Genomic DNA, 27,081 nt, shown 5'->3' with positions numbered 1-27,081 from the left:
TGGCAAGAATTACATTTTGTCTCTTTTTTTCTCAGTGCTGTACGATTGCATCTGGGAGCTCGCCCAAAGAGTGGGTGTGATTCCCATTTTCATGCTCCTTCAGAACTTAGAATTTTATTGGTATGATTGCTCCCATCATTTTCTAAATTGTGGTCAGTCCACTTGTTGCTGGATTTCAAAATCTGCAAGGTTTGTTTGAAACGTTATGCCTCAGTTTCACTATGACACATTTGTGAACTTATGTAACTCCATCATATCAGGATAAAATACCTCATAGCAATTCACAAATGAATTACTGATCAAATGCAGTGACTATTAGGGAAAGATGTCTGATCATATTTTATACCTTCTAAATTTTTGTTTCAGGGAGAACTTCAAGTATTCAGTTTTGATTAATGTTTCAGGAGAATGCCAATTGACTCATTATGTTTTATTTTCCATTTGAAGAAGGATTGAGATGACAGATTATCTGGAAAGAAATGTATGGAAGCAATAAAGGCAGGCCAAAGTAGACAACCTAATGATAAAGTTATTTTTTTAAAGGTGAGGCAATCGTCTGACAGACTATTGATAAAATAAGCTATTTGATTACTAGGGGTGTTTACTTCTTGAGACGTGAGTAATCTTAAATTATGGTGACCTTCTTATACTATTTCTGTTACTTATAACATACTGCTTGGGGTGTGCCAAATTGTAAAATAATACAAGAACTAGGGTCATGAGCGATGTCTGTCCTTGCCTTGACTAGTGCCAGTTTTATGTCAACAGAGAGTTAGTGTTTCAAGGTCAGGATTTCAGAAGTGAACATCTAGTTGAATTAAAAGAACACACATTAATTATCAAACCTTTAGAAGTAATCACAAATATTACAGTTTCTCCTCGCGTAGGGTATCATGGTGATGCATGAACATTTTTAAGGAGTACGTGACTACAAGCACAAATTTCTCACAATCCTATACACGATAAATATTTAGAAAAAAATCAAAATTGCATGCTTTGAACAATAAAGGTGTCCTGCGCAAATTGTTTCGACAGTCTGAAATATTTTTGCAGCCATTTCACTCTGCGTGCTCAAGGCTGAATACTTTGGCCAGAACCCTACCACCTCACCTGTCCACAGTCGGAGCAGACGAAAGTCCAGCAACAGAAATCTCTGTCAATCAGCGGCAGGAATTTCTGGTGTCACTCAAGCGAGGCTGTAAAATCCTACCCAATATGTTGAGAAACCCGACTGAAATTTCACAAGAATTCTTACATCACCTAAGGAGAATTGAAAGACTAAAGTTGTCACAAACAACTGAAACTGGAAATTTTGAAACTTTTTTTTACAAATTATTATTACTCCATAAGTAATAGTTGAAGACAAATAGGAGTCAGAGAGCAGAATGTTACAATTGTCTTGAATAAAGTTACTAGCATGACTAAAAGTACTGCAGCAGAAAAACTTCATTTTGTTTGGAAGTTTGCCAAAAGAAGTGTGAGCTGCTATTTGTCTGTACTAATATCTATTAACATTGACTTAGGTGCATCTACATATTGCCACTGTTATATTTGTTTGCATCTGTCAGAAAGAAATATACATCAATAACAGTTCCAATCCAATATATCCTTTGTGTTCGTATGATTTATAAAATTCATTATGGACGTAAAAGGCTTCCTGTATTCTTGCTTTACAAATGAATGTATATCCTCCAGTCCTTCTTTACAATGAAATGTAAAAAGTGTCAATTGGCATTGCTGTCTTGCTGGAAAGAAGAAGAGGCCCATTTTAATTTGAAGATGTTCACATATATTTGCCACACATTATAGGACAAAATGATTCTTTGAAATGTCGGGGGTGCTCCTACCAAAATAATTCCAAGTGCCAAATGAATGTGAAAATGGGAGAGAATCACGCCCATTTTTCCAACAAATTTTCATACATGATTTTATGCCACGTAGTGCAAAAAAAAGCCAAAGTGTGATTCAGGTCAGTAGACCGAGTGGATAGAGTCTATTCTCACCAGAAAGCTGGTTGCTCACAGTTAGAGGATGCTATTGCACATGCACACATCTCTTAGTGTTCTGTACAACAGGCCAATTGCCCTGCGCAACCATCCCCCTAGCCCTGGCCGATCAGCTCTCCCCACCTACCCTGGCCCAATTGCAGAGTGCATAGCTCCTCCCCTTAGGGTCTGCCCTCATCAAGGCCCTGCCACCTTCCTTTAGGCCATGCCCCTTTTATGCCTCGCCCCCTTAGCATTGCCCAGTGCAGGGTGGACAGTACCAGGGTGGGTGCCCTGTGTGCAGTGCCAGGCTGGCAGGGCCAGGGTGCCAATCAGATTGGCAGTAGAGTTTGGATGAAGAATTCATAGAACACTTTTGTGGTAGTTTCTTAGCATGTTCCGGAACCAACCAGAGAGCAGGTTATATTAGGCTTGATATTGTGTAATGTGACAGGATGTATCAATAATCTCAGAATAAAGACACCTCTTGATAGCAGCAAGCACATTATGATTAAATGTTACATCCAACTTGAAGGGGCAAAGAGTGGCTCTAAAATGAGTATTTTAAAGTCAAATGAGGACAATTATGTGGACATGAAAGCCGAGCAAGCTGTGGAAGTTAAAGAAAGAATCAACCTTAAGGAAAAAGAATATAACTGTGCAAAGATGAACGGCAGGTCAGATGATTGGTCAGAATATAAAAAAAGGCAGAGACTGACTAAAATATTAATCAGGAGATAGAAATTGGAATGAGAAATCTAACTAGAAATATAAATTACAACATGAGTTTCTACATATATTTAAGAAGGAAAACAGTAAAGTGAGTGTTCGTCCTTGATAGGATTAATAATCACTCAAGTTTAAGAATCCCATAAGCAGCAAGCTGAACCTCAGTCACAGAGGGAAAGTTGTGTGCAGATGACAGGTTTTGATTAAAGCCCAGATACTGAAGCACTATCTAATTGAAAGATGTGTAGCTGCAGATCATGTCTGCCCATTAGAACAAGGAACAATGGAAAGGGAGGTTGAGATACCATTGGTCAGAGATATAGCAATCGTTTCTTGATGATATAACATCTATAAGTTATAATTGGACATTATACCTTATGTATGCATGATGTAACCTTAACTACGATTGGATAGAAATATCTCCTATACATTTATCGGTATACGCTAATTACATGTAATCAAAGTTGAGATTTTAATTGCCTATGTATTTCTAATTATTTTACTGAATGACTTCATTTGGAGTCCTATAGCTATAATAAATCATCTTAAACCACTCTGTTACTTTGTCTGACTACTTGAGGGGAACGATAGTTTTAAATGCAAGAAAACATTTATAACAGCCCCGAACAGTAATAGATCATAAATCGTAGAATCATTCAGTGCAGGACAACACCATTCGGCTCATTGAGTCTAAACCGATCACAACCCCTTCCAGGTCCTATCCCTATAACCCATACATTTACCTTAGCTAGTCCCCCTGACAGTAAGGGGCAATTTAGCATGGCTAATCCACCTAACCTGCACATTTTTGGACTATGGGAGGGAATTGGAGCGCCTGGAGGAAATCAATGTAGAGATGGGGAGAATGTGCAAACTCCACACAGACAGTGATCCAAGCTGAGAATCAAACTCAGCTCTCTGGCACTGTAAGGCAGCAGTGCTAACCACTATGCCACCTTCAGGGAGAAACAATGGAGAGTTATTAGATAATATGGAAGATGAAATGAACAAATAATTTGCTATTGACTTCACTATAAAAGAAACAAAAACATTCCCAGAAATAGTTGTAAATCAGGAATTGGAAGGGAATGAGGAAATTGGTGAAATTATAATTATTAGGGAAGGTGTACTCAGCAAACTGATGGAGCTGTGAGCGGATTAGTCTGCGGGTCCTGATGGATTTCATTCTGGGATCTTAAACATGGTGGCAAATGATGTAGTGGATTGGTCTTAATTTTCCAAAATTCACTGGAGTCTAGAAAGGTTCCATCAGATGAGAAAGTAGCAAATACAACCCCTCTATTCAAGAAGGGAGGCAGAAAACAGAAAACTATGGGCTAGTTTGCTTGACATCTGTTGTAGGAAGGTATTATAATCAATCATTAAAGATGTCATAGCTTGGCACTTAGAAAAATTTAAGGTAATCAGAGTGAGAGGAAAATTATGTTTAACAAGAATTCTTTGAAGGAGTAACATGCATTGTGGATAAAGAGGACCCTGTAGACATGCTGTAGTTGGATTTTTGACACAATGCCATCTTAAAGGTTATTGAGCAAGTATGAGCTCATGATGTAGGGGTTAACGTATTAGCATGAATTGGCTGGCTGACAGAAAACAGAGAGAATGCATAAATGGATCTTTGTCTGATTGGCAGGATATGAGAGTGGAATTCCGCAGGGGCCTCAGATTTTTACAATTTATATCAATGACTTAGATGCAGGAAGTGAAGGCATGGTAGCTAAATTTGCAGATGCCACAACGATAGGTTGGGAAGTAAGTTGTGAAGTGGACATGAGATTGCACATAGATAAGTTGAGTGAGTAGGCAAAAGTCTGGTAGATGTAGTAAAATGTGAAGTTGTTTATTTTGGCAGGAAGAATAACTGCAGAATTCCAAGGTGCAGAGATCTGGGTGTTCTAGTGCATGAATCAGTATGCAGGTAGAACTCATAAGTTCGAAGGCTAGTGGAGTGCTATCCTTTATCGTGAAAGGAATGAACATAAGAGTAAGAATGTAATGCTTTGGTTATACAGAGCATTCGTCAGATCATATCTCCAATACTGTGCAATTTTGACTTCCTTATTTAAGGAAAGATGTATTGAAGGTATTTCAGTGGATGTTTATGAGATTGATACCTGGAATGAGTAGGTTGACTTATGAGGAAAGCTGGGACAGACTGGATTTGAAGAATGAGGGGTGACTTGATTGGAGATCCTGAAAATTCTTGACAAGGTGGACATGGAAAAGGTGTTTTCTCTTGTGAATTGTGAGTGAGTCCAGAACTAGGGGGCACTGCTTTACAATTAGAGGCTGTTGTCCTTTTAGTATAGAAATTAGTTTTGTTTTCAAAGGGTTGCGAGACTTTGGAACTCTTTGCTTCAGAAAGCCATGGGGTAATTGAACATTTTTAAGGCAGAGGATTGCTATTGGGCAAAGGGAACAAAGGTTTTTGGGTGGGAGATGGGATGTGGAACTTGAAACACAAACAGGTCAGCCACAATCTTATCAAATTGTGCAGCAGGCTCCAGGGGCGGAATGGTCTAATTCTGTTCCTACTTGGTATGTAAGCTAAGAACATGTGTACAGATACATCCCAGGAGGAACAGGGCCAATTTCTAATGAAATCCTGGCACATCCTGCCAATGGATTTGTTGTGCACAGTGTCAGTGACTGGCTTGGAGCTGGGGAGGAAGAAGGATGTAGCAATGCTGGTGTTGGACTGGGGGGTAAACATAGTAAGAAATCTCACAACACCAGGTTTAAGACCAACCAGTTCATTTGACAGTGAGCCCACAAGCTTTCGGAAACGGTGTTCCTTCGTCAGGTGTGTGGAAGGTTCCAGGGCTGGGGGCGGGGCCTGGATCAGGGGGCGGGGACAGGCTGGGGGCGGGGCTGGGAGGCGGTCCGGGGCGGGGATTAATCCACAGCAACAGCTGAAAAGGATCAGAGTGAAGCGGGATCCCCGGAGCAGTGGAAGGTTTGGGAATAAGCGGCGATGGCAGTGGGGCTGGCGAGCCTATTACAGGGCATGGTGGCAATGCTGAGCAGTGTGTGGGCAGTGCTGCCGGTGGCGCTGGCTGTGGCTGTCAGCAGCTGGCTGTGGTTTAGCAGAGGCAGGAAGCGGGAGCAGCTGGCGAGCACTTCCCTGGAGGACAGTGACCGCAGCCAGGGGGAGGTCGGCCGTGAGGACGGACAGAGGCAGCAGGAGAGCAGCGCTGGTAAAAATTAACTCGCTGTTTGCTTTGGAGCTGCTTGTTGGGCAGGGCAGGGTGGCTGGGAGCAGCTGTCTCTTCCTGGGTGTGCAGTCCAGGGGTGGCTTTTGCTTGGAGCAGGAAGTTCACCAGCAGCTGGGGAATATAGTGATTGAAACCTGAATCTGTCACACTGATTCCACAAACCTCAGTCCCGTTTCTTCAGTTTGAAAGTCGCCTCGAAATCTGCGTTCAGTACTATAACGCAGTCCGGAGGGGACTAAATCAACCTGGGATACAAAGGTCACATTTTTGGGTTGTCTGAGTGAAGCTTAACCCTTATCCACTCAGATAACTTCTCTCGAATCATTCTTAAAGCGTTTTTATAAGCTTATTAATATGGAACAGACAATAAAAGGATTTGACGGAACGTTTTTAATGTGAAATGCCTGTATTGACTCCAGTTCTGTTGCGGGCAGTTATTGAGGGAGAGTCGTCAGGGAGATGAATCCTAAAGTTCACTGCCTGGTCAGTTCACATCTCGGTTTGAGATGAGGAATGTGCTGAGCTCGGGATGAGGGTCTACCCTGAGGTGTCTGTACCCACTCCAATCTCCTGTGCACCGTCCCCACACCGCATTGCACCAAATGAACACTGCACTCTTTTCGACCCCTGAGTGAGCCCTTGAAACCTGTTGTCTGCAACGTGGGCATTGTGCCAATTGTTATCCGCTGTTTTAAATGATTTTCACCGTCCAGCTAGTCACTAACTTTTCCGTTGCTTGTCGGAACGGATGTAATTAATAACTTTGCGCACCCTTCTTTCGTTAAGTATAGTGGGAGCAGGTACTGGCTATTGTGCGGGGGATCCGTGAACAAAATAGGAGCGAGAGTGGGCTCCAAGATTCTTGGAGGCTCTTTAGAAGCCTTGGTGAAAAAAGTGCAAAGTGGGGACTGATGTCTTGCAGTACAGGATCTCTTCCACAGAGTGCTTGAAGCAAGGGTACTAATGCCAGGAGGTAGGTTTTGAGCACTTGAATGTGTGCTGCAATAAATTGTCAAGGTCAGTGATTGCACGTTCAAACCTTTGCAATTGCACCACCAGCCACTGCTTGCATCAATCAACCAACTTGCATAATTTGTGCCTGATATTCATTTGGATGACAACACCCTTGTACAGTTGGCACTGCTGCATTCACCCACTTAATTCTCTCAGCTATATGTTGCTGGTGGCAGTGTGGCTAGCACAGCTGCCTCAGTGCCAGGGACCTGGGTTTAATACTGGCCTTGGATGTCTGTGGATTCTCCCATGTCTGTGTGGGTTTCCTCTCAGTCCAAAGATGTGTAGATTAGATCGATTGGCCATGTTACATTGCCCCTTAATGTTGGGGAACTAGCAAGGAGTTTGGGGATCAGGTCTGAGGGGGATTATTGTCAGTGCAGGCTTGATGGGCCAAATGGCCTCCTACATTGTAGGGATTCTAGTCTATAATTGTGACAGCCATATCAGCCAAACAGATTGCATGATCCCCATTGGCATGCATCTTTTTCTCTCTGGCAGGAGAAAAGTGCACAAGAGGCAGCAGGAGCTAACCAGAAGTGAACAGGCTTGCCAGCATGATCCCTAGGGATCAGATTGCTGGTTATTATTGGAATGGCAATTGTTGAGGGTATGGCCATGACTGGGTTGAAAATGTCAGAGGTGATGGTATCCTCACACTGATTCCACATGCTTTGCCCTGCTGCACTACAGCCTTACCCTTGTGCCTTTCTTCCTTTTAGTTACCCAGGCAGTGGAGAAACAGAAATGATGCAGTACTGTTACATTATACCACATTTGAGGCCAACAACAGCTCTGATACTGACTAATTGAGAGGATAGCTGTTTTGAGATGGGTAGATATGTGGCCTCTAGCCATGGTAGCAAACCAGTTTAATATAGATACCAGCATACTGGTGAGGGAGCTTGGCACACTACTGCTTTTGTAGATGACTCACTTGAGCACTTTGGTGTGACTGACTGAAGAGAGCTAGTTGGTCTGCACAACAAAATACCAGATGCATTGGTAGCCTACCAGAAAAGAGCCTGTGGTCACTGCCAATGAACATGGAGTCCAGCGACATCTTGGCAATGACCTTTGCACACAAGTTAGGTCCTTTCCAACACAGGAGGGGTGGTTAATTCAATTAGCACACTTGTGGAGCCAGCCAAGATTTTGGCATCTGATGGCCAATGTCTTTGCTTCCACCAGAAATCTGAGCTTCAGTTGAAGCTCAGACTGTACACTCTAATTTCTCTTGCTCCTTTTTTTTTGAAGCTCAGACTTCTACCATCATGGCTGTCAATAACGGTGCTCAAGGTGTCACAGCAAACTAGTAACTTAGAATGGTTGTGAGGCTGTCCAAGGGACAATGTCTCCATTGAGTTGACATCTGCTGTCCCCCTGTTAGGAAGACAACATCTTCTGCTACAGCCATTTGTCAGTACTCTTGCTGTTTGCTTGTGCCAAGTGAATGCAACCTGCATCTGGGCTTGTTCAACCCAGAGTTGTTGTGAAAGTTAGCAATCTTCCACCAGCCAAGTGACAGTGACTGGTGATAGCACTGTACAGGCACACAAAACAGATTCCACATGGGTGCAAATATGGTATAATATTGATTTCTTATTTGGCTTGTGCCATTTAATTATTTTTGTATTTTGACTGGATGGATGTTATGATGATCACTGGGCAGCAAGGAAGGAGACTTATTAAAAGGGGTTTTAGGCAATGGTGTCTCCTTTATTCCCTGGACAGAAAGGGACTATGAAGACTGCTGCCTCTTATGCTGTCCTACATCTGGTGATGTGGACTGTCCACATAGAGCAACAGATCATATGTTGACTCTACCCTGGCTTTCCAAAGTGACTCCTCCAGTGTAGTCCAGGCACTGAAACATTGTTTCAGCACATTAATAGTCTTATTCTGTTGCATGTGATTGTCCAGAGTCATGAGGTACACGGTCAGCAGTGGCCCTTGGTTTTATGGTGCCTCAAATCTAAATTGTCTAGTCGTAGACTACTGTAGAATGAAGGTATTGTGACTCCTACTTGGATATCAGTCATTTCATGGTAACTTCCTTGCAGTGTGAATGTAAGTCTAATTGTAATCAGTAAATAGGCAGAGAATCATGCTGATTAAAGTTTATGATCCCTTTTGGTTGCAGTATCTGGTGGAGTTTCACATGTAGTGCCTGCAAAATGATGTCTACAGGCAATGGTGTCATGGGAAATCCTGCAAACATCAGTCATGTTCTCACTCTTGATTCTTGTTGGAGAAGCAGGCAATGTATTTGGTTCTCAGGATCAGTGACATGTGCAGTAGCAGATGGCAAGATGTTGCCAATATTTCCATCTGTATCCTGGGAGGAGAGTCAGATGCATAAAAAATCACAACTAGGATTGGCTTTGTGGTTGCTAGCCACATGGTCCTTGTGCTGTTCATAGGTTACTGTTGTGGCTCATCAGGTGGCAGATAGAACTGTGATACATGGAATGCTTACAGTAAATATTACATGCAACTCACTCAGCCTAAGTGTTGAAACCATTTCCAGTTCCTTTGTGCACTTGTGGCTCAAAGGCTTTAGGCAATGACTTTTTTCAATTATGGCAGTTGCCCCAAGCTTTGCATCTCAGTATGTAGTTCTGGACCTTGCAATGTGCCAGTCCACAATGCTCTGTGGGTAGCACTTACACTGAGACCTAGATTTTTGGTAGACCCCCCAAAAAAAAAAGCATCTTTCACAATTGTTGATCCTCTAGCTGTTTGTCTCAAGTGAACAGCCCATAGAATCACAGCTACTCAAGATAAACTTTGACAAAAATCTCTCTCCACAGCACCCTGCCCGCCCCCCCCAAATCAGATTGTCCTTTTACAGAAGTACATTCCAAAAAGAAGTGATCAATGGTCTCTTCCCTGCCATTAAGGCAATGGTAATGTGGGGAGGGGGTGAGACTGGATGTGAACATAAGAATGGGAGTAGGCTGTTAAGCCTGCTCCACCACTGTGTCTGATTTTTGGCTTTGCTTTGAGTGAATGTAATTTCAGAACAAAGCAAATTTCTAAGGTGTGCTACCCACATGTTACTCAGTGCATACTAGCCCAAATGCAAGCTGTTGGCTAAATCCAAGGGCTGGAGATGAGTATTTACTGTATTGAGTCTGCAAGGCATGAAATCCCACAGTGACCACCTTGGAGCAGCACAGTGGTTAGCACTGCTGCTTCACAGCTCCAGGGATGTGGGTTCAATTCCTGGCTCAGGCCACTGTGGAGTTTGCACATTCTTGTTGTGTCTGCATGGGTTTCCTCCAGGTCCTCTAGTTTCTTCCCACAGTCCAAAGATGTGTGGGTTAGGTTGATTGGCCGTGCTAAGAAATTGCCCCTTAGTATCTAGGGATGCATAGGTTAGAGGGATTAGTGGATATAATATTAGGATATGGGGGTAGGGCCCGGATGGGACTGTTTGGTGCAGACTCAATGGGTCAAAGGGCCTCTTTCTGCACTATAGGGTTCTAAGATTCTATGAAATCTTTCCACAAAGGATAGGTGGTACAGCACTGTCCAACTACTTGGAGCATTCTATAGCAATGTAGTCAGAACTATCCCCAAACGGAACAAGTAGCACCTGCATGGCATGTACTGATGCACAGGGATGTCAAATTCAAAATTTATCTAATTTTGAAATCATTTGTATGCATTTGGCAATTTTCATTAGCATTTGAGATATTCCTCTATGAAGGAGGCTAATCTTAAATATCAGGATTCCATTTCTTTATTCAAGTTATTTTGCTTGTTGGACTAAATGGCCTGAATTAAAACAAGACTTTATTTGTACATATAACATCTAATCTTGGATGCCATGAACTAAATGCCACATTATGAAAAATCATATTGTATAGCTAATTTTTAATACTTACAAATATTCTTGAATAAAATTTTCCAAATTAGATTCTTGGAGTAGAACCTAATCAGCTCCCTGAAATATTGTGGTAAAGTTGGATTGTTTTGAATGTTTCCATATGTAAGTTATGAAAAAAAAGTGGCCCCAGAACAAGGCAACTTCTTGCAGGCTGTTCCCAGCATACCCTCTAATTCTACCTTCTATGCTTTTAAAACCATACTCTAACTCTTTCAAACTACATTAGACATCTTCTCCTGTATGTATTCAATGAAGTGTTTTGTCTGTATAGTGTGCAAATGACAATACTTGTCACATGTATTGGGATATACAGTGAAAAATCAGTTTATAAGTTTCAGTGCTAAGTATCAAGTGAAAATGTCTTCTAATTCTTTACAGGTAAAATTGCAGGTGGTGAAAGGGATGACATAGCAAAGATCAAGACAGAGTTGAAAGTTGATGTTCAGCAGTCTCCTTTTGAACAAAATACTGCTGCTTTGGAGGCCAAAGATAATTCTGATGCAATGGTCAAGAATGAGAAGTGTGAAGAAAACCAACATCTCTCAAATAAGCAGAATATTTCTGATTCCAGACAGAGTGTTTGTGAGAACCACACACCATTGAATTTGATAGCCTGGCCATCTGACATTGGGCAAGTCACTAACGCAAGCAGAATTGAAGAGTGTAATTATGGGACAGAAACAAAATCAACAGTCAGCATTGAAAAGGTGCATGAGAAATCTGAGCATCAAGATGAAGCTTTTGATCTAATTTCAGCAGTTAATCAGAAACTCAATAGAACAGATTATCTAAATAATGGTGACATGACTGATACTTGTGAAAGTAGTATTAACACAAGTGAGTTGAACTGCATTCAAACTGAAATTGAAAGAGAAGATAAAAGAAAATTCTTTCAAGAGCAGGTTAATGCTGAGTCAGAAAGAACAAGTGTAAGTTCAGAGCCTGAAAATATTGCCAGGAAAGTTGCTGCAGTGTCTCCTTTGCCCCTCAATAACATCTCTGTGAATTTTAATGTTCACTATATTACTTGTTCAAGTGCTCAGCTCCTTGCAGTGACAGGAAACCACGAGTGTCTGGGCCAGTGGGAGAAGTATGTGCCATTGAAACCAAACAAGGATGGTTTTTGGTCTAATTCCATTCTGCTGCCAGTAAATTCCAAGATTGAGTGGAAATATGTGGTGGTGGAAGATGGAAAGATCTGCCGGTGGGAGGAATGTCTCAATAGGCTACTAGAGACAGGTCATGAAGATTTTGAAATCTATCAGTGCTGGGGCTACCACTGAATCATGGAAGTGTACGCTGGTCAGTACTGCAAGATGAAGCATTCACTTAACTGACTGCTTTCAAAAGGAAATGTAGTTCAGTGATAATGTAACTTGATGTCAAATTTTAGTTTGACATCTGTCAGCTGTTTCTCTCGTCTTTCTATTTCTGCTTTCATTTCATTTGTTTGTGTGGGCTGCCAGGATTTTTCACTTCTGAAGGCTATCTGTCTCTAGGTAACCATCTGATGCTGCTGAGATGTGCTTTGCACTGTCATTTCCTCAAGAGACATTACTATGGTAATCAGCAATGTAAATAAGCATAGAGTATTCATATTTACTATAATTTTTTAATGAGTAATATAATTACTGCATGATGTCACTTTAATCTTCATCAATTTCTGCTACTATTTTGTGGGGAATGATTATTTTCATTGGATTTCAGTAAATATTTCTGGATAAAAAGGTTGAGCTTTTTCAAAGGTATACTGACATCCCCTTCTTTCCCAGCCACTGATGTGATCAGAAACCAGCAACTAGAAAGAGGTTTGTCTTTCAAAAAAAAACCTGAGCTTTATATATAAACTTGGTTTGCATGTTGTGAATTCTTTAACTCTTGGTAATTTAAATCTACAATATACTAAATTAAATAAATGTTTTGTGGCATAAGTGTAATGCAGTTATGCTGTTCAAGTTTTGAAATATTGTAGCTTAAATTTAAAACCAAAAAGGACAAGTACATGATCGTAAATGTATGAAATCTGTGCTCCCCTCTAGCCTAAAATTCTAATTCTTTCACATTAGTATCGTGCAGGGGTTCAGAAGAATTGCTGCTCTGATGTTAGTATTCAGGTCAGACTCAGGGGGATTGGTTGAAGTTGGAAATCAAAAATCTGATATTGAATAGGGAGCAGATTGACTTGGATTTTTCAGGTATTTGCAGTTGTAGTTCTTGGGATAAAACATATGATTTTTCATTTCAGTAGAAGTTAAATTCTTTTGCCAGGCACACTGTTCAGGAAATTTGCCAGGAAACATTACATGGAAATAGCTGTAGTTCTAGTGGTTGAAAAGTACACTAAAACTGAGTGGAGTCTTGATAGTATGAAATGACACCCGATTTGGATTTTGCATGTAATTCTGAATTTTAAGGAGGCAGTGTGAATTCTGAACATATTATGCATATTAGAAATCTGTCCCTGAACATGCCCACTATATTGCTTTTCTCCAGTTGCTGCTCCACTAATCCAAAAGGGTGGACAAGACTAGTTGAAAGCTGGTTTTCTTTTCCAGATGAAAACTTGCTTATGCTTTTCTCAACAGCTGAACATGAATATCACTGAAAAGAATAAACATGCTAAGTCTAAGTCTATACTGAAATTTCACATGGCCTTGAGTTAGTTCTAATTTTGGCCATATGAACTGGGTGTGGTTTTTTTTGCTTAAGATTTGCTCTTGCCAAAATGCCACTAATCTTAACTGACTCATCAAAACATCCAGTATATTTCAAAATATCCTACCAGTAAAAGAAAATGGAAGCATGGTTATCTCCTCCATATACTGATTGCAAAATTAATTACAAGACAGAAGTAATCTTTTATGACCAAGACATAGCATAGTCACACCAGAACTACAGTTGATGATTTCTAATTAACATAGAAAAATCCCATTACAGCAATCCCTCAACATTGTTTGAACTCATTTATACTTTGACTTCACACAAACCTCTAGTTTGTTTTTTTTCAGTTTCATCATCTTTGACTAGAATGATTTTTTTTTCCTTGTTTGAACAGAATGTGGTGAAAACTCTGCATAGGTAACGGGTATATAGAAGACCAAGGTCAAGCTGTAGCTTGCATGTCCTCCTTAGCTTAGCTCTTCTGGGCTTGTAGAGTGATTTCATGTCTCTTTCCAGTATATTTTTGCTTACTCCATACATGAGACTAAAAGTTCTGTAGTGTTTCAATTGCTCTTGAACTTGTGGTAGCCAAGTATCCTGTACCCATCTGGATCTCCTGTACCTGATATCCAATATCATGTAGAGGAAATAAAATAGGTTTCACAACATATTAAATAGCAGCAGATTTTATTTTGTGTACTGCAGCAAGTCAAAACCCATACATGGTAAAGAATAAAATGCAGAAACATGGACTTCACTTCTTTAGCATTTTCTCTCTGTCTTTTACTCTCTTTATCCTCTTCTCTTGGTTTCTGATCATGGAGGACATTTCTGTAAATCAAATGTTTTAGATTCTGTAATGGTTCCAAAGCATTAAATTGTAATCTGAAACCCTGAAATAAACTGATTATGTACAAACAGCTGTTTTTTTTTTTGAAGCATATAATGGAAGCATGGACCAGAATGAGTCTCAAGATTCCATTTTCAACACTGTAGAGATTTTATTTCTAGCTACTCTTAAATTTAGAAGGAGGCAAACTTTAAAATGTGCAAAGTGTTAGTATTATAATACCATGATTCTTGAGTTGAAGATCTTCCACCAGGTTTTGCAGACCATCCAGTTTATTCTGCAGCTTTTTGCAGGCCTGCCCTGCAACATCCATCTGGTCAGAATCTGGAGGGATAAATAGTCAGGAAGTACATTAAAACTTAGGATCTGAAATTTGGACTATGGCATTTATGTTAGTCATTAACTTCAATGCTTTGTTGCCTGTAAAGCACTTTCAGATGTCCTGTAGCATTTGATTAAAGAAATAAAATGCTTTCTATTGAACAGTTATTAAATCAAATTAGTATAATTATCAAAAATCCTTATCAGTGGTTCACCTTGCCATCTAAATTGTTAACCTATATCTGTTACTAGAGTAGCAACACTTCAAGGGTAAGAATTTCTGGATTGTTGTCTGAGCCATGTACAAACTGGAACTGAGCAGACTTATCAGCAAATTAACATAGGAGGAATGGTTGCTGTGGGAAAGACTGGTTGCTTTTTCATGGGCTATTCTGGGACAGAAACTTAGTGAAGTCTATCCTGTCAGTTCTGTTCAAAGTTGAGTATTCTGACAGCCAGGACCTACAGACATTGAGAGACAAGGACTGACTTAAGACAGTCAGTGTGGCTTTGGGTGGAAAATCATGTCTCTCGAATGAGTTCTTTTTAAGGGGTAACTAAGATGAGGGCAGGGCAGTTAATGTTGGCTACAAAGCCTTTGACAGGGTACTGCATAGGTTGTTGCATAAGGTTAAATCTCTCAGGATCCAGAGTGAGGTTGGTAATTGAATACATAAAGTTGGCTTGATAACAGAAGCTAGAGGGTGGTTGTTCAAACTGAAGGCCTGTGCTCAGCAGTGTGCTTCAAGGATCAGTGCTGGGTCCACTTATTAGAAGACATGATTAGTGTGCATTGATTATGGTAAAATGAGGATGGGAATTGTACATTGTAGGGTATAATCTTTAGAAGAGGTGAAATGTTCAAATGGAATCCATATGGATACAGATTACAACAAAAGGTTATTTCTCTTACAAGTGAAAGAAATGTACCTACTTGGAATTGAGTTTGTTTTAAACTTGGATTTCAACTACCCTGACATTAATTGACCAGAGGAGATAGGGAGTAGAGTTCTTGTGATGTGTACAGAATTCCATTCTGAAGTCTAAGGCAAGATTCACTAATGGATCAAGTAACAGGGACAAAACCACTGCAGATAAGTAGAGGAACATTTAGATCAGTGGTCCCCAATCTTCATGGCAGACCCTCATTTTAAATGAGGTACACCTCCTATTTTCTGTCTTAATGCTCTGAGCTTTTGTGGCCTTGAGCTTTGCATGAGACCTTTTGTCTTCAGCTCTGGGTCCTGTTGGTCATACACATTGGTTGAAGATAAAAGTCTATTTTAGTCTAATTTTTGAATTTCATGGCACATGACTAATCTAAATGAAACCCATATTATGGTGACAAAGTGATTGGGGAAAATTTGAGTATGGGTGAACTTTAGTGATAAAAGGAAAGATCAATTAATTACTAGTAGGATTGCATATGAATAAAGACAAGGGACAGTTAACCCTTAAGAGATTTAAGTGCACAGGACACTCTTGCTGTCTGAGATTTGGATTGAAGCCAAAAACAATTGGGAAGGGACTAAAATTATCAAACTTGTAGTTAAGGAAGACTGATGGGATTAGGACCATTTAAGGGTTTGATGGGATAATATCACAGGTAGTGAAAACAGCAAATTACTTCTGCCTTTGTATTTGCAAGGGAGATGAGAACAATGAAAAGAATACTGAATGATTTAATGAGAAGTATATTCAAAATAAGGGATGTATTGAATAAATTAAAACAATCACTGGATTGTATCCACATTTTTAAAAAATCTGCAGCAGAGGCATTGCTATGTGTACTTTGTTAGATACAGTGCAGAGTACTTGATGTAATTCCTATAAATAAGAGGAACATGAGATCAATCAGCTTAATATAGTGAGTGAAAATAGAATATTTACTAAACAGAAAATAGAACCACCTTAGTGAGAAATATGGTAATATTGTTTAAGGGAAAATTGTGCTTGATCAAACAGTTTGAGACAGGGCAAATCATGGGCTTGTGTCCCATAATAGATTAACATGAAGGAGTGCTTAAGAAAAGCTGGGACTATTGATTTGAGGGGAGAGTTGACTGATTATTCAAATACTGTAGGGTCTGGACAGGGTAGATGAGCAAAAATGTCCTTACTGATGGAAGGGAGAAATGTCCAACTGGTGCAATGTTCAAAAAATCAAAAGGCACAGATTCAAGATAATTGGCAAAATGAGGGTGACATGAAAAACTTTTATGTAGTATGGAGCTTATGTGGTAGAGGCAGGTTCAATTGAGGTACTCAAAAGGCAATTGGACTGTTACCTGAAAAGCAAAAAAAAGTGCATAGCGCTGAAAAAGCAAGAAAGTGGCACAGGTGAATTTCTCCTTCGGGTGGCGGGGGGGGCGCAGCACAGACACGTTGATGGGCCCAATAGCTTATGCCAATGATTCTTGGAATACACAGTCTGGGGATAATGGCAGAATGGATTGCTAACTAGCTTCAAGACAGTGTATAGTGGATCAATAGCAGGTGAGAAGGATCAGTGCTGGGACAATTGGTGTTCACAGTTTATATCAATGTCTTGGTTTTTAGAATAAAAACACTTCAAATTCACAAACACCACCAAATTTGGAGGGGGTGGGTGTATGTGGAATAGTCAATATAGAGGACTGCAAAAAATTAAATATTAATAAAATTACAGAAAGGGCCAATAATTAGCCCATTAAATTCACACAGATGTGTGGTAGTACATCTTGATAAGAATACTAAAGTTATATTACTTGGAGGGGTGTATGTCTGGGTAGGATAGAGTAACTGAGCACAAATACATCAGTTGCGCCACAGATTAGTAAGGTGAGGTATTTTTGAAAGCAAAGCAAGCAGTGTTATTTCTAAAGGGACAGGACTGAGTAGGGAAGCTGTGTTATCAAACCTTAGACAGACTAGAATACTGTGTGCAGTTCTTGTTGCCCCACCATAAAAATGATTGTAGAAGTATGGGAAATAGTACCAATGGTATATAACAAAAGACTGGGCTGATCTTTTCCTCTTTTTAAAAGGCTGAGGGGGTGGCCTAATGCAGGGCTTTAGAATAATGAAAGGTTTTGAGTGGCTATGTAGAGGCCATTAATCTTAGTCACCATAAGATCCAATAGGGAATTCAGTTTCTTACCCAGTGGTGAGAATGTGAATTTGTCACCACTGAGTAGTTGAAGTAAATAGTACAGATGCACTTAAGGGGAAAACCAGACAAGCATATGCATGGAGGTAGAAAGGAATAGATGGGATGAAATTCAAGTGGAGCATAAGCACTTGGATTGATTAGGCTGAATGGCCTGTATCTGTTCTATATATCTTATGTAATCCTAAGTATTTGAAGGAAAAGTAACTTGCAAAGTTGTCTTCGTCTTCATACTCTTCCATTTAATCACAACTTTAGTTCCCCATTTTGGACAAGATTTTTCTGCTGGAATATACTGGTTCAATAACTGAGAGTTTTGTTAATGACACTTGTGTTTTTGACATGGCTTTAATTTTGGATTTGAAGTTTAGCTAATAGCTGAGATACATCCCCCCCCCCCACTCTTTAATTGATTGCAGATGCTCACCTTGTTTTAAAACTTAACCCTTCAAAAGCAAACTAAAATCAAACTTCCTTTGTCAAGACTATAAAAAGGAAAAGTTTTCATGGCTCCCCCTTTGAGTACACAATTGTTCTTACCAGTAGTTTGGAAGCAAAGTTCATTTTCTGAATATGGTGCTGACATGTAGCCAGTCCTTGAAGCACACAAGTCGTCGAGGACCGAGGATTCCCGGTTGTGCTCACAAAATGAGCCAGTTAGCAAGGAAGATACTGGTGATCTCTCTGACAGGCTCTGATGCTTCGGGGAGGAGGCGTAACATGGACCACCTATCTGTAACGAGTGGTCTGCTGCAGGGAGTAAAGCAATTTTTATCTTTATCAAGATGTAACTGGGTAATTGAAATACATCAAACTGTTACTAGAGGCATCAATGTGGAGTTGCTGCAATCAGATCAGAGAATAAGCAATAAAAAATTGCACCTTATTTAACTGAAGTCCTGAGTTCAGTGCTGCTGCTTTCTTTTTCAGTTCTCAACAGGCACTGAAGTTTCATTTCAAATGTTGCAATAGTTAGGTATAAGGAAATGTTTGTGTACAAGGTTTTCATGCAGTAAAACATCCTAATGTGCTTGCTGAGTGAAAATCAAAAATTTCTCATCATGGGAAAGCTTTAACATTTTCTCCAAATGTGGAGTTTTTCTTGAATCAGCTGACTGAATTAGTGTTGTGGCCCTGAAGGGTGAAGCGTAGACCTCATTAAGATTTATGGAGAAGTTCACTCTATGCTGGGGCAGGGGGAGAAATTAAATTTAAAATTGAACCTTAGGGAGAGGTGACAATACACTCAAAGTTTCCTGGAACTCCATATTTGAAATCTCTCCAATCTGTTTTCCTGACCCTGCCACAGTACCAAAACAGTTCTTATCAAAATACAAATAACAAGCTGTATATCTACTTCAAGAATAAATGATCACTCTTTTTAATCTGGAGCGACCTGCAGCCTTTCACAGTGTTGACCACACCAAACCTCCTCCAGCACCCCTCCACACTCTTCCAACTGGGTGGTACTACACTCACTGGTTCCATTAACAATGTAATCATCTGAGAATTCCTGCAGTACCTTCTCTTTCTGCTCCTGCATTTTGAATGGTGATGCTTCTAAAAATATATCCTTGGCTCCCTCTAATTTCTAATCAGCAACATCATCCAAACGAGACATCAGTTTCCACGTGTATGCTGATTACACCAAACCTAAGCATCATTTCACTCAACCCTTCTAGAGACCACATTCAGACTCCTCATTTGTTGTAAGATGTTAGTCAGTCATTCCATACTAAATAAGAAATGTCCAACAACTAAGTTTTGGAAAGACTGAAATCTTGCCTTTGGTTCCCACCACAAACTTCATTCCCTTGCCACAGGTTCCATCTGGCAATTCTGAGGCTAAACTAGATTGTTCACAATCATGTCACATTTGCTTCTGAAATGGGATTCTGACCATCCCTCTATGCTGTTATCATTCCCTATTTCCACATTGCCTGGCTTCACCCATGGCATAATTCACCCTCTGAGACTCACGCACACATCCCTTGTTACCTTTAGAAATGACTATCCCAATGCACTTTTTGCCAGTGTCCCACATTCTCCCCTCTATAAACTTGATATCATCCTGAACTCTGCTATTCTTCATCCCAACTCCCACTAAATTCTGTTCATCCATTATCCTGTGTTTAATGACCTACGCTACCTCCTAGTTCAGTAAGAGCCTTGTTTTTAAAAAAATCTCATTTACAAAGTTACCCCCCGCCACACACACACACACCAGCGCCGCTGAAGTCACTACCCTACCTCTAATCTCTGCTGAGGGGTAATCATTCAGATTAGAAATTGGAGGGAGCCAAGGTAGATCAGGGGGTAGGGGGTGGGGATGTGTGTGAGGGAGGGTAACACCGTTAAGAATGCAGGAGCAGAAAGAGAAGTCATTTCAATCTTCTAATTCTGGTCTCTCTTCAGAACCCACAGATTTAATTGTATCATTGGATCTGTCCTTGCAGCTGAAATTTCTCCTCAAATTTTCTGCCGCGCTCTCCTTTTCCTCTTTCTGTGACAATCCTTGGCCCATAGCCCTGCACGTTAAAGGCATTTCATGTGCATATCCAAGAATTTTTAAGGGAGCCCTTCAGGTGTTTGGTTATCAGCCTAACTATGTCCTTGCGTGGCTTTTGTTTCATACTCTTTTGAAATGCCTTGGTGTTTTATTACATTACAATGAAAGCTGGAACTGAGAGAAGAACTTGAAAAAATATTGCTGGAATTCTTTCAAACTGAAAAGGCTGTGCACAGCACTTCTTTTCAAAGGGATTAAACTGGCCCCTGAACTGCTGGAGAAGGGCAATTCTAATCATTTACCCCAAATAGCATCCCCTTTTTCCTGCACTTCATTGTGTTGAAGAGATAGTCATTGTTTTAACGTGCATGATTCTACTCTTCGGTGACAAAAAGGGACTATCTCCATAAAGCTTAGTGGTACAGTTTATTGAAATTAACTTTATTAGACCTAACCTCTAAACTTAAAAGGTTGCAAGATGCAAAATACACATTACTGGTTCATAACATTTCCTTTTAGCATGAAGAGGAGAGGGAGATATTTTTAAAAACCCATCATCTATTGAACAGAGTAAACAGTCATTGCTTGAGCCAAATAGTAGTTGTACTATTTTAGGCATAAACCATATCTGAATTAAACTGCAAAATACTGCAGATGCTGGATTTTCCAGCATTTTGTTTTTATTTTGCAACTAAACCAATTTGCTTGCCTACAAATAAGAGCATACTGGCCCAGGATTTCCTTCAACAACAAGATTGGTGAAATTTGCAGCATACATAGCCAATGCTGATTTATATTCAACTTGGTTTTCAAATTAGAAGCAGCACAGCTAATTTACAGCATTAACACTGCAGCTTTGGTTTATCTCTTACAAAGTAATCAGGTGTCTCAGCTGATTCTTTATTAACCAATTGATTTTATTGTTTAACATGGTAATACAATATCACGAAACCAGAACACTGCCTTTCAATACCTGCAAGGAGCTCAGTGAGATATCTCCCAGCTTTCATTGCATTTTCCAGTTATTCTCTTACTGATCCAAAGATTGTTTGATAAAGTTTCAATACCTTTCACACCTTTACTAGATGTGGTTTTAAAACTGTTCCATTTGTAGGCTGATCTGTTTCAGATTGCATAATTTTACATTTAGTCAAAATTACAGTCTACAGAAACATTACCAATAACACCACAATAGTTTAAGTAACTCTGTCTCTTAAAATATAGTATTAATTTTAATACATCATTATTTTGGCCCAAGGCTATAAACCGAATGCAGTTTATCCTTTAATACTGTCAAAGCTATGATGTACATATACTTTGTACAATGTTACAGCTTATAACCTTGAATCAGAAATCTGCACAGATGACATTTTTAAATGCATTTTATAAAACAAAATAACTCAAACACAAGTGTTTAAACTTAAGCGCTGCTGACCCTGATCTGGCCTATTGTGGAAGAATCTACAGTGACATATGGTGTGCTTCTTGTGCTGTGATTTCAATAATGAGTCAAAATTTAGCTTCTATTTCTGTCGCAGTTTCTATTTGATGGACAATCTAATGTAATGTTTGTGAGTAGTTCCTGGAGACTGACATCCTAGCCTATTCACAACTAAGCAGACAATTGATGCATTAAAACTGCAGGTATGGGACTTAATAGGATTGAGGGTATTAGGTAGGCCTAGTAGGGAGAGATAATGATTAGCGCAATTTGTGGGCCGAAAGGCCTGTTTGTGTTGTAGTTTTTCTATGTTCTATGATGGATGCAAGTACAATCTGTAAATAAACTGATATGACAATTTAAAGAACTCAATTGTTGGTTTTAATTCCCGTTGTGGCAGCCAGTCTGAGAAAGGCAAGAATTAAAGCTGAACCCACATACAAACAGGTTAGGAAGTAAAAAAAACTCAGCTGGTTAGGCAGCAGCTGTGGAGAGAGAAAAAGGAATTACTTTCATCAAAACAGGAAGAAGTTAGGTGTAGTAAGTTCAGAGACTGGGAGTGGGTGGGGTTGGGGAGGAAAGAAGAAAAAGGTGAGTTTTGGTAGCTCCTATTCAAAAGCAAGGAAGGAAAGAACTAGAAAGTTGAAACAGGAAAAGAGACAAACAAAAATGCTTTTGCAGAGGAGTATAACTTCAAGTGGAGATAAATGGTGATGAATTAAACATTAACATGAAAACAAAATACTGTCCATCTTGAAATATAAACAGAAGATACTGGAAATATTCAGCAGGTTTATAGCATCTGAGGTTTCCCTTTTCCATATTCACATTTAGTGTTTTCTATTTCACTTCTGTTTGATCTGGTAAACAACATTAAATTCTGTTAACTAGCTTTCTTTTAGATTTATGCAGTTATCAGTAATGGTGACTGAGTACTTACAACAATCCCATAGTTCCACTTGGCTAACTATTGATCTCTGGAGAATCCGACATGGGCTCAAAGCTGATTTTACTAGCCAAATGATCACAAGAGTCTTCAGAATAGGCATCCTGTATCTCCTGATCAAACAATGTTGCTGGGAGGCTCACAGCTGAAGTGCTAAAGCTCCCCAGCTCAATGTCAGTCAAATGAGGTGAGTAGATGAAAACCTCATTCAGACAACCTTGATTTTGAGAGGTGTGCTCACAATTCCTGACCCCTGCACCCAAAAAATCAGGGCAGATCAAATTCAATCCCACAATTTGCTACTTATTTGAAACAACTGGATTAGAACATAAGAACATAAGAACATAAGAAATAGGAGCAGGAGTAGGCCATCTGGCCCTTCGAGCCTGCCCCGCCATTCAATAAGATCATGGCTGATCTGTCGTGGCTCAGTTCCACTTTCCCGCCCTCTCCCCATAACCCTTAATCCCCTCTCTTATCAAAAACCCATCAACCCGCTTCTTAAAAATATTTAGCGAGGCAGCCTCCACCACTTCAATGGGCAGAGAATTCCAGAGATTCACCACCCTTTGAGTGAAGAAGTTCCTCCTCAACTCCGTTCTGAACTGCCCCCCCTTTATCTTGAGGCTGTGCCCCCTAGTCCTACTGTCTTTTTTGAGCGGGAAGAGTCTTTCCACCTCTATCCTATCCATCCCATTCATCATCTTATACGTCTCAATGAGATCTCCCCTCATTCTTCTAAACTCTAACGAGTACAAGCCTAGTTTATTCAGCCTCTCCTCATAGCTCAACCCCCTCAACTCCGGTATCAGCCTAGTAAACCTCCTCTGCACTCCCTCCAAGGCCAAAATATCCTTGCGCAGGTGCGGCGCCCAAAACTGCACACAGTACTCCAGCTGCGGCCTCACCAATGCCCTATACAGCTGCAGCAAGACCTCCCTACTTTTATATTCAATCCCCCTCGCTATGAAGGCCAGCATCCCATTCGCCTTCCTGACCACCTGCTGCACCTGCAGGCTGGGTTTTTGCGACTCATGCACAAGGACCCCGAGGTCCCTCTGCACCGTCGCCTGTAATTGATTACAATTAAGACAAGCAAGAAATAAGGTTTCTACACATTTGAGAAATACAAAGCAACTTCAATGTTATGAGAGAAAGCTTTAGCCAAAAAGGTACTGTTTTTCTAATATATAATGTCCATATATCCAGCAGAGAACCACATCAATTGTGAGCACATGCTGGAAATCTGAGCACCCAAACTTTTCACCATTTGCACTAAATGTATAGCACATCAGAAACAGGTTGCCTCCAAGGTTCCTACCTATAAAGTCGTCAGAAAATGGCTTTGGTATTGTTTGCATTAAATACTGAGGAAAAACAGCAGAGAATGTTTATAATGATAGCAAAATGAAGGAATCTGAAACAAAAACAGAAAATGCTGCAAAAACTCAAATCTGGCAGCGTCTGTGGAGAGAGAAAATAGAGTTAATGTTTTGAATCCATATAACTCCTCTTCAGAGCTGTTTATATTAACTACAAAGTATTGCACAGATGTGTGTGCTAGGTATTAGAATGCCCTGCATTCAGCTGCAGAACTTGGCTTCAATCTAGTCAAACTGTTAGGACGACAGTCTTCTGTCAATATCCGTAAAAGGGTTCTATGTTGACTAAATCTTAAATGAAAACTGGCTCACAGCACAAAAATAAGCAAGACTTAGCACTAAGTTACTGTATTGGGATGTGCTCTGAAATGCATGCTTGAGGTGAAGTGAAAGCTAATCTCACTATACCACATGTAAAAGTGCTGAACTGTTCTCTGAAGCGTGAAGTGTCTAGTTCCTGATGCTTAATACCAGCCTCCTGTTGGACATGTGCACAATCACAATTTAATGGTTACGAAGTAGACAGCTTTTTTTTTCCAAAACCTCAAAACATTTTTGGTTATGTTAACATTAACATCCCTTATACAAATTTGTTGTGGAAGTGCAGCAGTATAGATTCCCATGCAAATTAGATTTTTTAGAATAACATTCAGGTTAATATTTTGCTAGTATCAAGGAGATACAGACTCTGACCGAACCCCAGCCGCGTTAATGTTAAACTCACCAGTGCAAGTAAAATTCTCAATACTGAAGGGTTCTTTTACATCCGGAGTACACATCATTCGATCCCTGCAGGGAAGAGATGCAGATAGCATTCCAACTTGCTGGCAGCATGCATGGACTTAGTAACAACAGCATATAGGGTTAACTTCAGCAAGCATGCAAACAAACATTGCTGCAGGGAGAGCAAAGGAGAAGCGAAATAGCTGCCCAGCCCAATGTTAACTGTCAAATAAGGTGGGTAGTACATTCAAGCGATTTTGGATTTCAAAGATGCTGTATTTAAAAAAAAAAATCCTCAAAAGTGTTATTTCAAAGTTTAATTTTGCAAGAAAAGGCATTGAAAAAGCAATCCAGTCAGCCTTGCTGGATAGCGTGTGTGCTTGTGGATGTCAGGTAAGGAGGATAGGATCAGATTGTTATTCTTATGAGTGGCTTCCCAGGCCATTTCAGGGGGCAGCTGAGAGTCAACCACATTGCTGTGGCTCTAGAATCGCATGTAGGCCAGACCAATTAAAAATGGTGGATTCCCTTCCCTAAAAGGACATTAGTGAACCAGATGAGTTTTTCTGACAATTGACAATTGACAATAGTTTCATGGTCATCAGTAGATTCTTAATTCCAGATATATTTTATTAAATTCAAATTCCACCATCTGGGTGATGGGATTCAAACTCAGGTCCCCAGAACATTAGCTGTGTTTCTTGATTAATAATCTAGCAATAATACCACAAGGCCATCGTCTCCCTCAAAGGTCCAAGAGTGGTTGACACTTATTGTCTGGATTTGGACATAGATGAGCTATTGGAGATTGCTGGACTATGGTTCCACAGACACAAGCTATGAAAATTGGTACTTAAGTAGATTAAAAAGAGTGAGAACTGAGCGTATACTAATGAGTGGTCAGTTAACACAGGAGTGGCAAGTAATAAGAAAAGGGATAAATGAGAGCAAATTTACCACAAATATACATTTATTGAAACATCTGCTATCAAATACAGTCTTAATTCCCGCTCACACTGGTAATTAAATTGCAAAAATCTTGTTATGAAGTGAGGGAATTCCAAAACTACATTACTCAGTTCATTTTTAGGTTGTTTTTCCAAGTACATTTCATAAATTATGGAATTTGGCAAGCTTGATTTGAATTTAATTTTATTAATACTATTTGCAGTAGAAAACGATGACTGATATTTTCAATTTTTTTTGTTCCCCCAACAATTCATCAATCACGAAACAATACTGAACTGAAAGGAACATTTGATAATAAACACATCCAACCAAACTGTAGAATTCTCAAACCTGAAGCAGGTGTCTTGTGTTCCTTTGTACATACAGACGTCTGTATTCAAGTCATCCCTAAAATTGAAACAACAGGGGACAAAAGTAATGCAGTGAAATTCAGCAACTCTCTAATTTCATAGCTACCAATTTTAAGATTATTTTCAGGCTTAAGCAGTTATTGTATGTTGTTTTCACGGAAGCAAATATTCTTAAATGAATTTTCCACCCAACTTGAGTATTCTGAAATCTAACACTTCAAGTATGCAAGATGGACTTATTTCCTTAGGAGCCACATTATCACTTCATTTATGATTTTTCATAAATATGTAAGAAGGTATCCAGTATATAAAGATTTTCATATTTACAGAAGATGCTGTAAGTGGCAATGTATCCAGAGGCAGAAAGATGTAGAGCTTCCAGTATACAGGGTTAATAGAATGTAAATACTATTAGATGTGATGGTTTATTGTTCATTAGGGTAAATTCATTGCATGCTTGAGGGTGGGCTGTTGTAGGGGGTTGAACAAGAGTGGCCAATGCCATTCAGAAATCAGCATTTTTTTTTCAACCTGTGCTCCCTTTGTCCAAACTGCCACAGGATACCTTTGCTTGGTGAACTTACCACATTAAGAAATCAAGATGGTGGAACACCAAAGCAAAAAGTGAACTAAAATGAAAGAGACAATAAATCAGGAAGAAATCAGTTAAAAACAATTAGTACAAAAGATGCACAGTGATGTGGGTGACTCTTAAATGCCCTCTGAAATTGGTGAGCAAGCCAGTCAGCTCAAGGGGTATTAGGGATGGAGGGGCGTTGAAGGCGGAGGAGTTACTTGTGAACCTGCTCCTGGCTGGTTCACAAGCTAATGTGCCATTAACAGGTCCAGGCTGCAGGTGACAGAAGAGGGCTCCCGACCCAACTGTCTGCGCATCTATTGTGGCAGTGGGTTGGCCCTGGAG

General features: G+C 39.9%; 2 protein-coding genes across 5 annotated transcripts in view; one reads left to right on the top strand and one right to left on the bottom strand.

Moving 5' to 3' along the window:
• The first annotated feature begins 5,644 nt into the window (after window positions 1-5,644).
• On the top strand, window positions 5,645-13,479 carry stbd1 (starch binding domain 1). The gene is made up of 2 exons (XM_080190717.1): window positions 5,645-5,932; window positions 11,238-13,479. The coding sequence occupies exons 1-2, from the start codon at window positions 5,710-5,712 to the stop codon at window positions 12,140-12,142; spliced, it is 1,128 nt and encodes a 375-aa protein (XP_080046843.1). The 5' UTR covers window positions 5,645-5,709; the 3' UTR covers window positions 12,143-13,479.
• A 12-nt stretch (window positions 13,480-13,491) lies between these two features.
• Window positions 13,492-27,081, bottom strand: part of LOC145344011 (coiled-coil domain-containing protein 158-like) — a 134,477-nt gene continuing 120,887 nt past the window's right edge. For 2 of the 4 annotated variants that reach the window (XM_080190675.1, XM_080190685.1), the window contains 5 exons: window positions 26,140-26,196; window positions 24,842-24,906; window positions 18,380-18,589; window positions 14,593-14,694; window positions 13,492-14,351 (listed from right to left, as the gene is read on the bottom strand). In XM_080190675.1, coding sequence (XP_080046801.1) covers window positions 14,275-14,351; window positions 14,593-14,694; window positions 18,380-18,589; window positions 24,842-24,906; window positions 26,140-26,196 — 511 coding nt within the window. In that variant the 3' untranslated portion in view covers window positions 13,492-14,274. Of the gene's footprint in view, window positions 14,352-14,592; window positions 14,695-18,379; window positions 18,590-24,841; window positions 24,907-26,139; window positions 26,197-27,081 lie in introns of those variants that run through there. The other 2 variants (XR_013886827.1, XM_080190700.1) reach the window with 2 other exon arrangements.

Source organism: Carcharhinus amblyrhynchos, chromosome 1 (genome assembly GCF_965287045.1).
Source record: "Carcharhinus amblyrhynchos chromosome 1, sCarAmb.v2.hapA, whole genome shotgun sequence".
NCBI classification, from domain to species: domain Eukaryota; kingdom Metazoa; phylum Chordata; class Chondrichthyes; order Carcharhiniformes; family Carcharhinidae; genus Carcharhinus; species Carcharhinus amblyrhynchos.
This window is presented reverse-complemented; position numbering and strand designations above follow the sequence as displayed.

What these genes read in the sequence shown, in the direction of transcription:
- stbd1 (XM_080190717.1), top strand. Translation starts at nt 5,710, where the DNA reads ATGGCAGTGGGGCTGGCGAGCCTATTACAGGGCATGGTGGCAATGCTG. An exon ending in GCAGCAGGAGAGCAGCGCTG is followed by an intron (nt 5,933 to 11,237) that starts GTAAAAATTAAC and finishes AATTCTTTACAG; the next exon opens with GTAAAATTGCAGGTGGTGAA.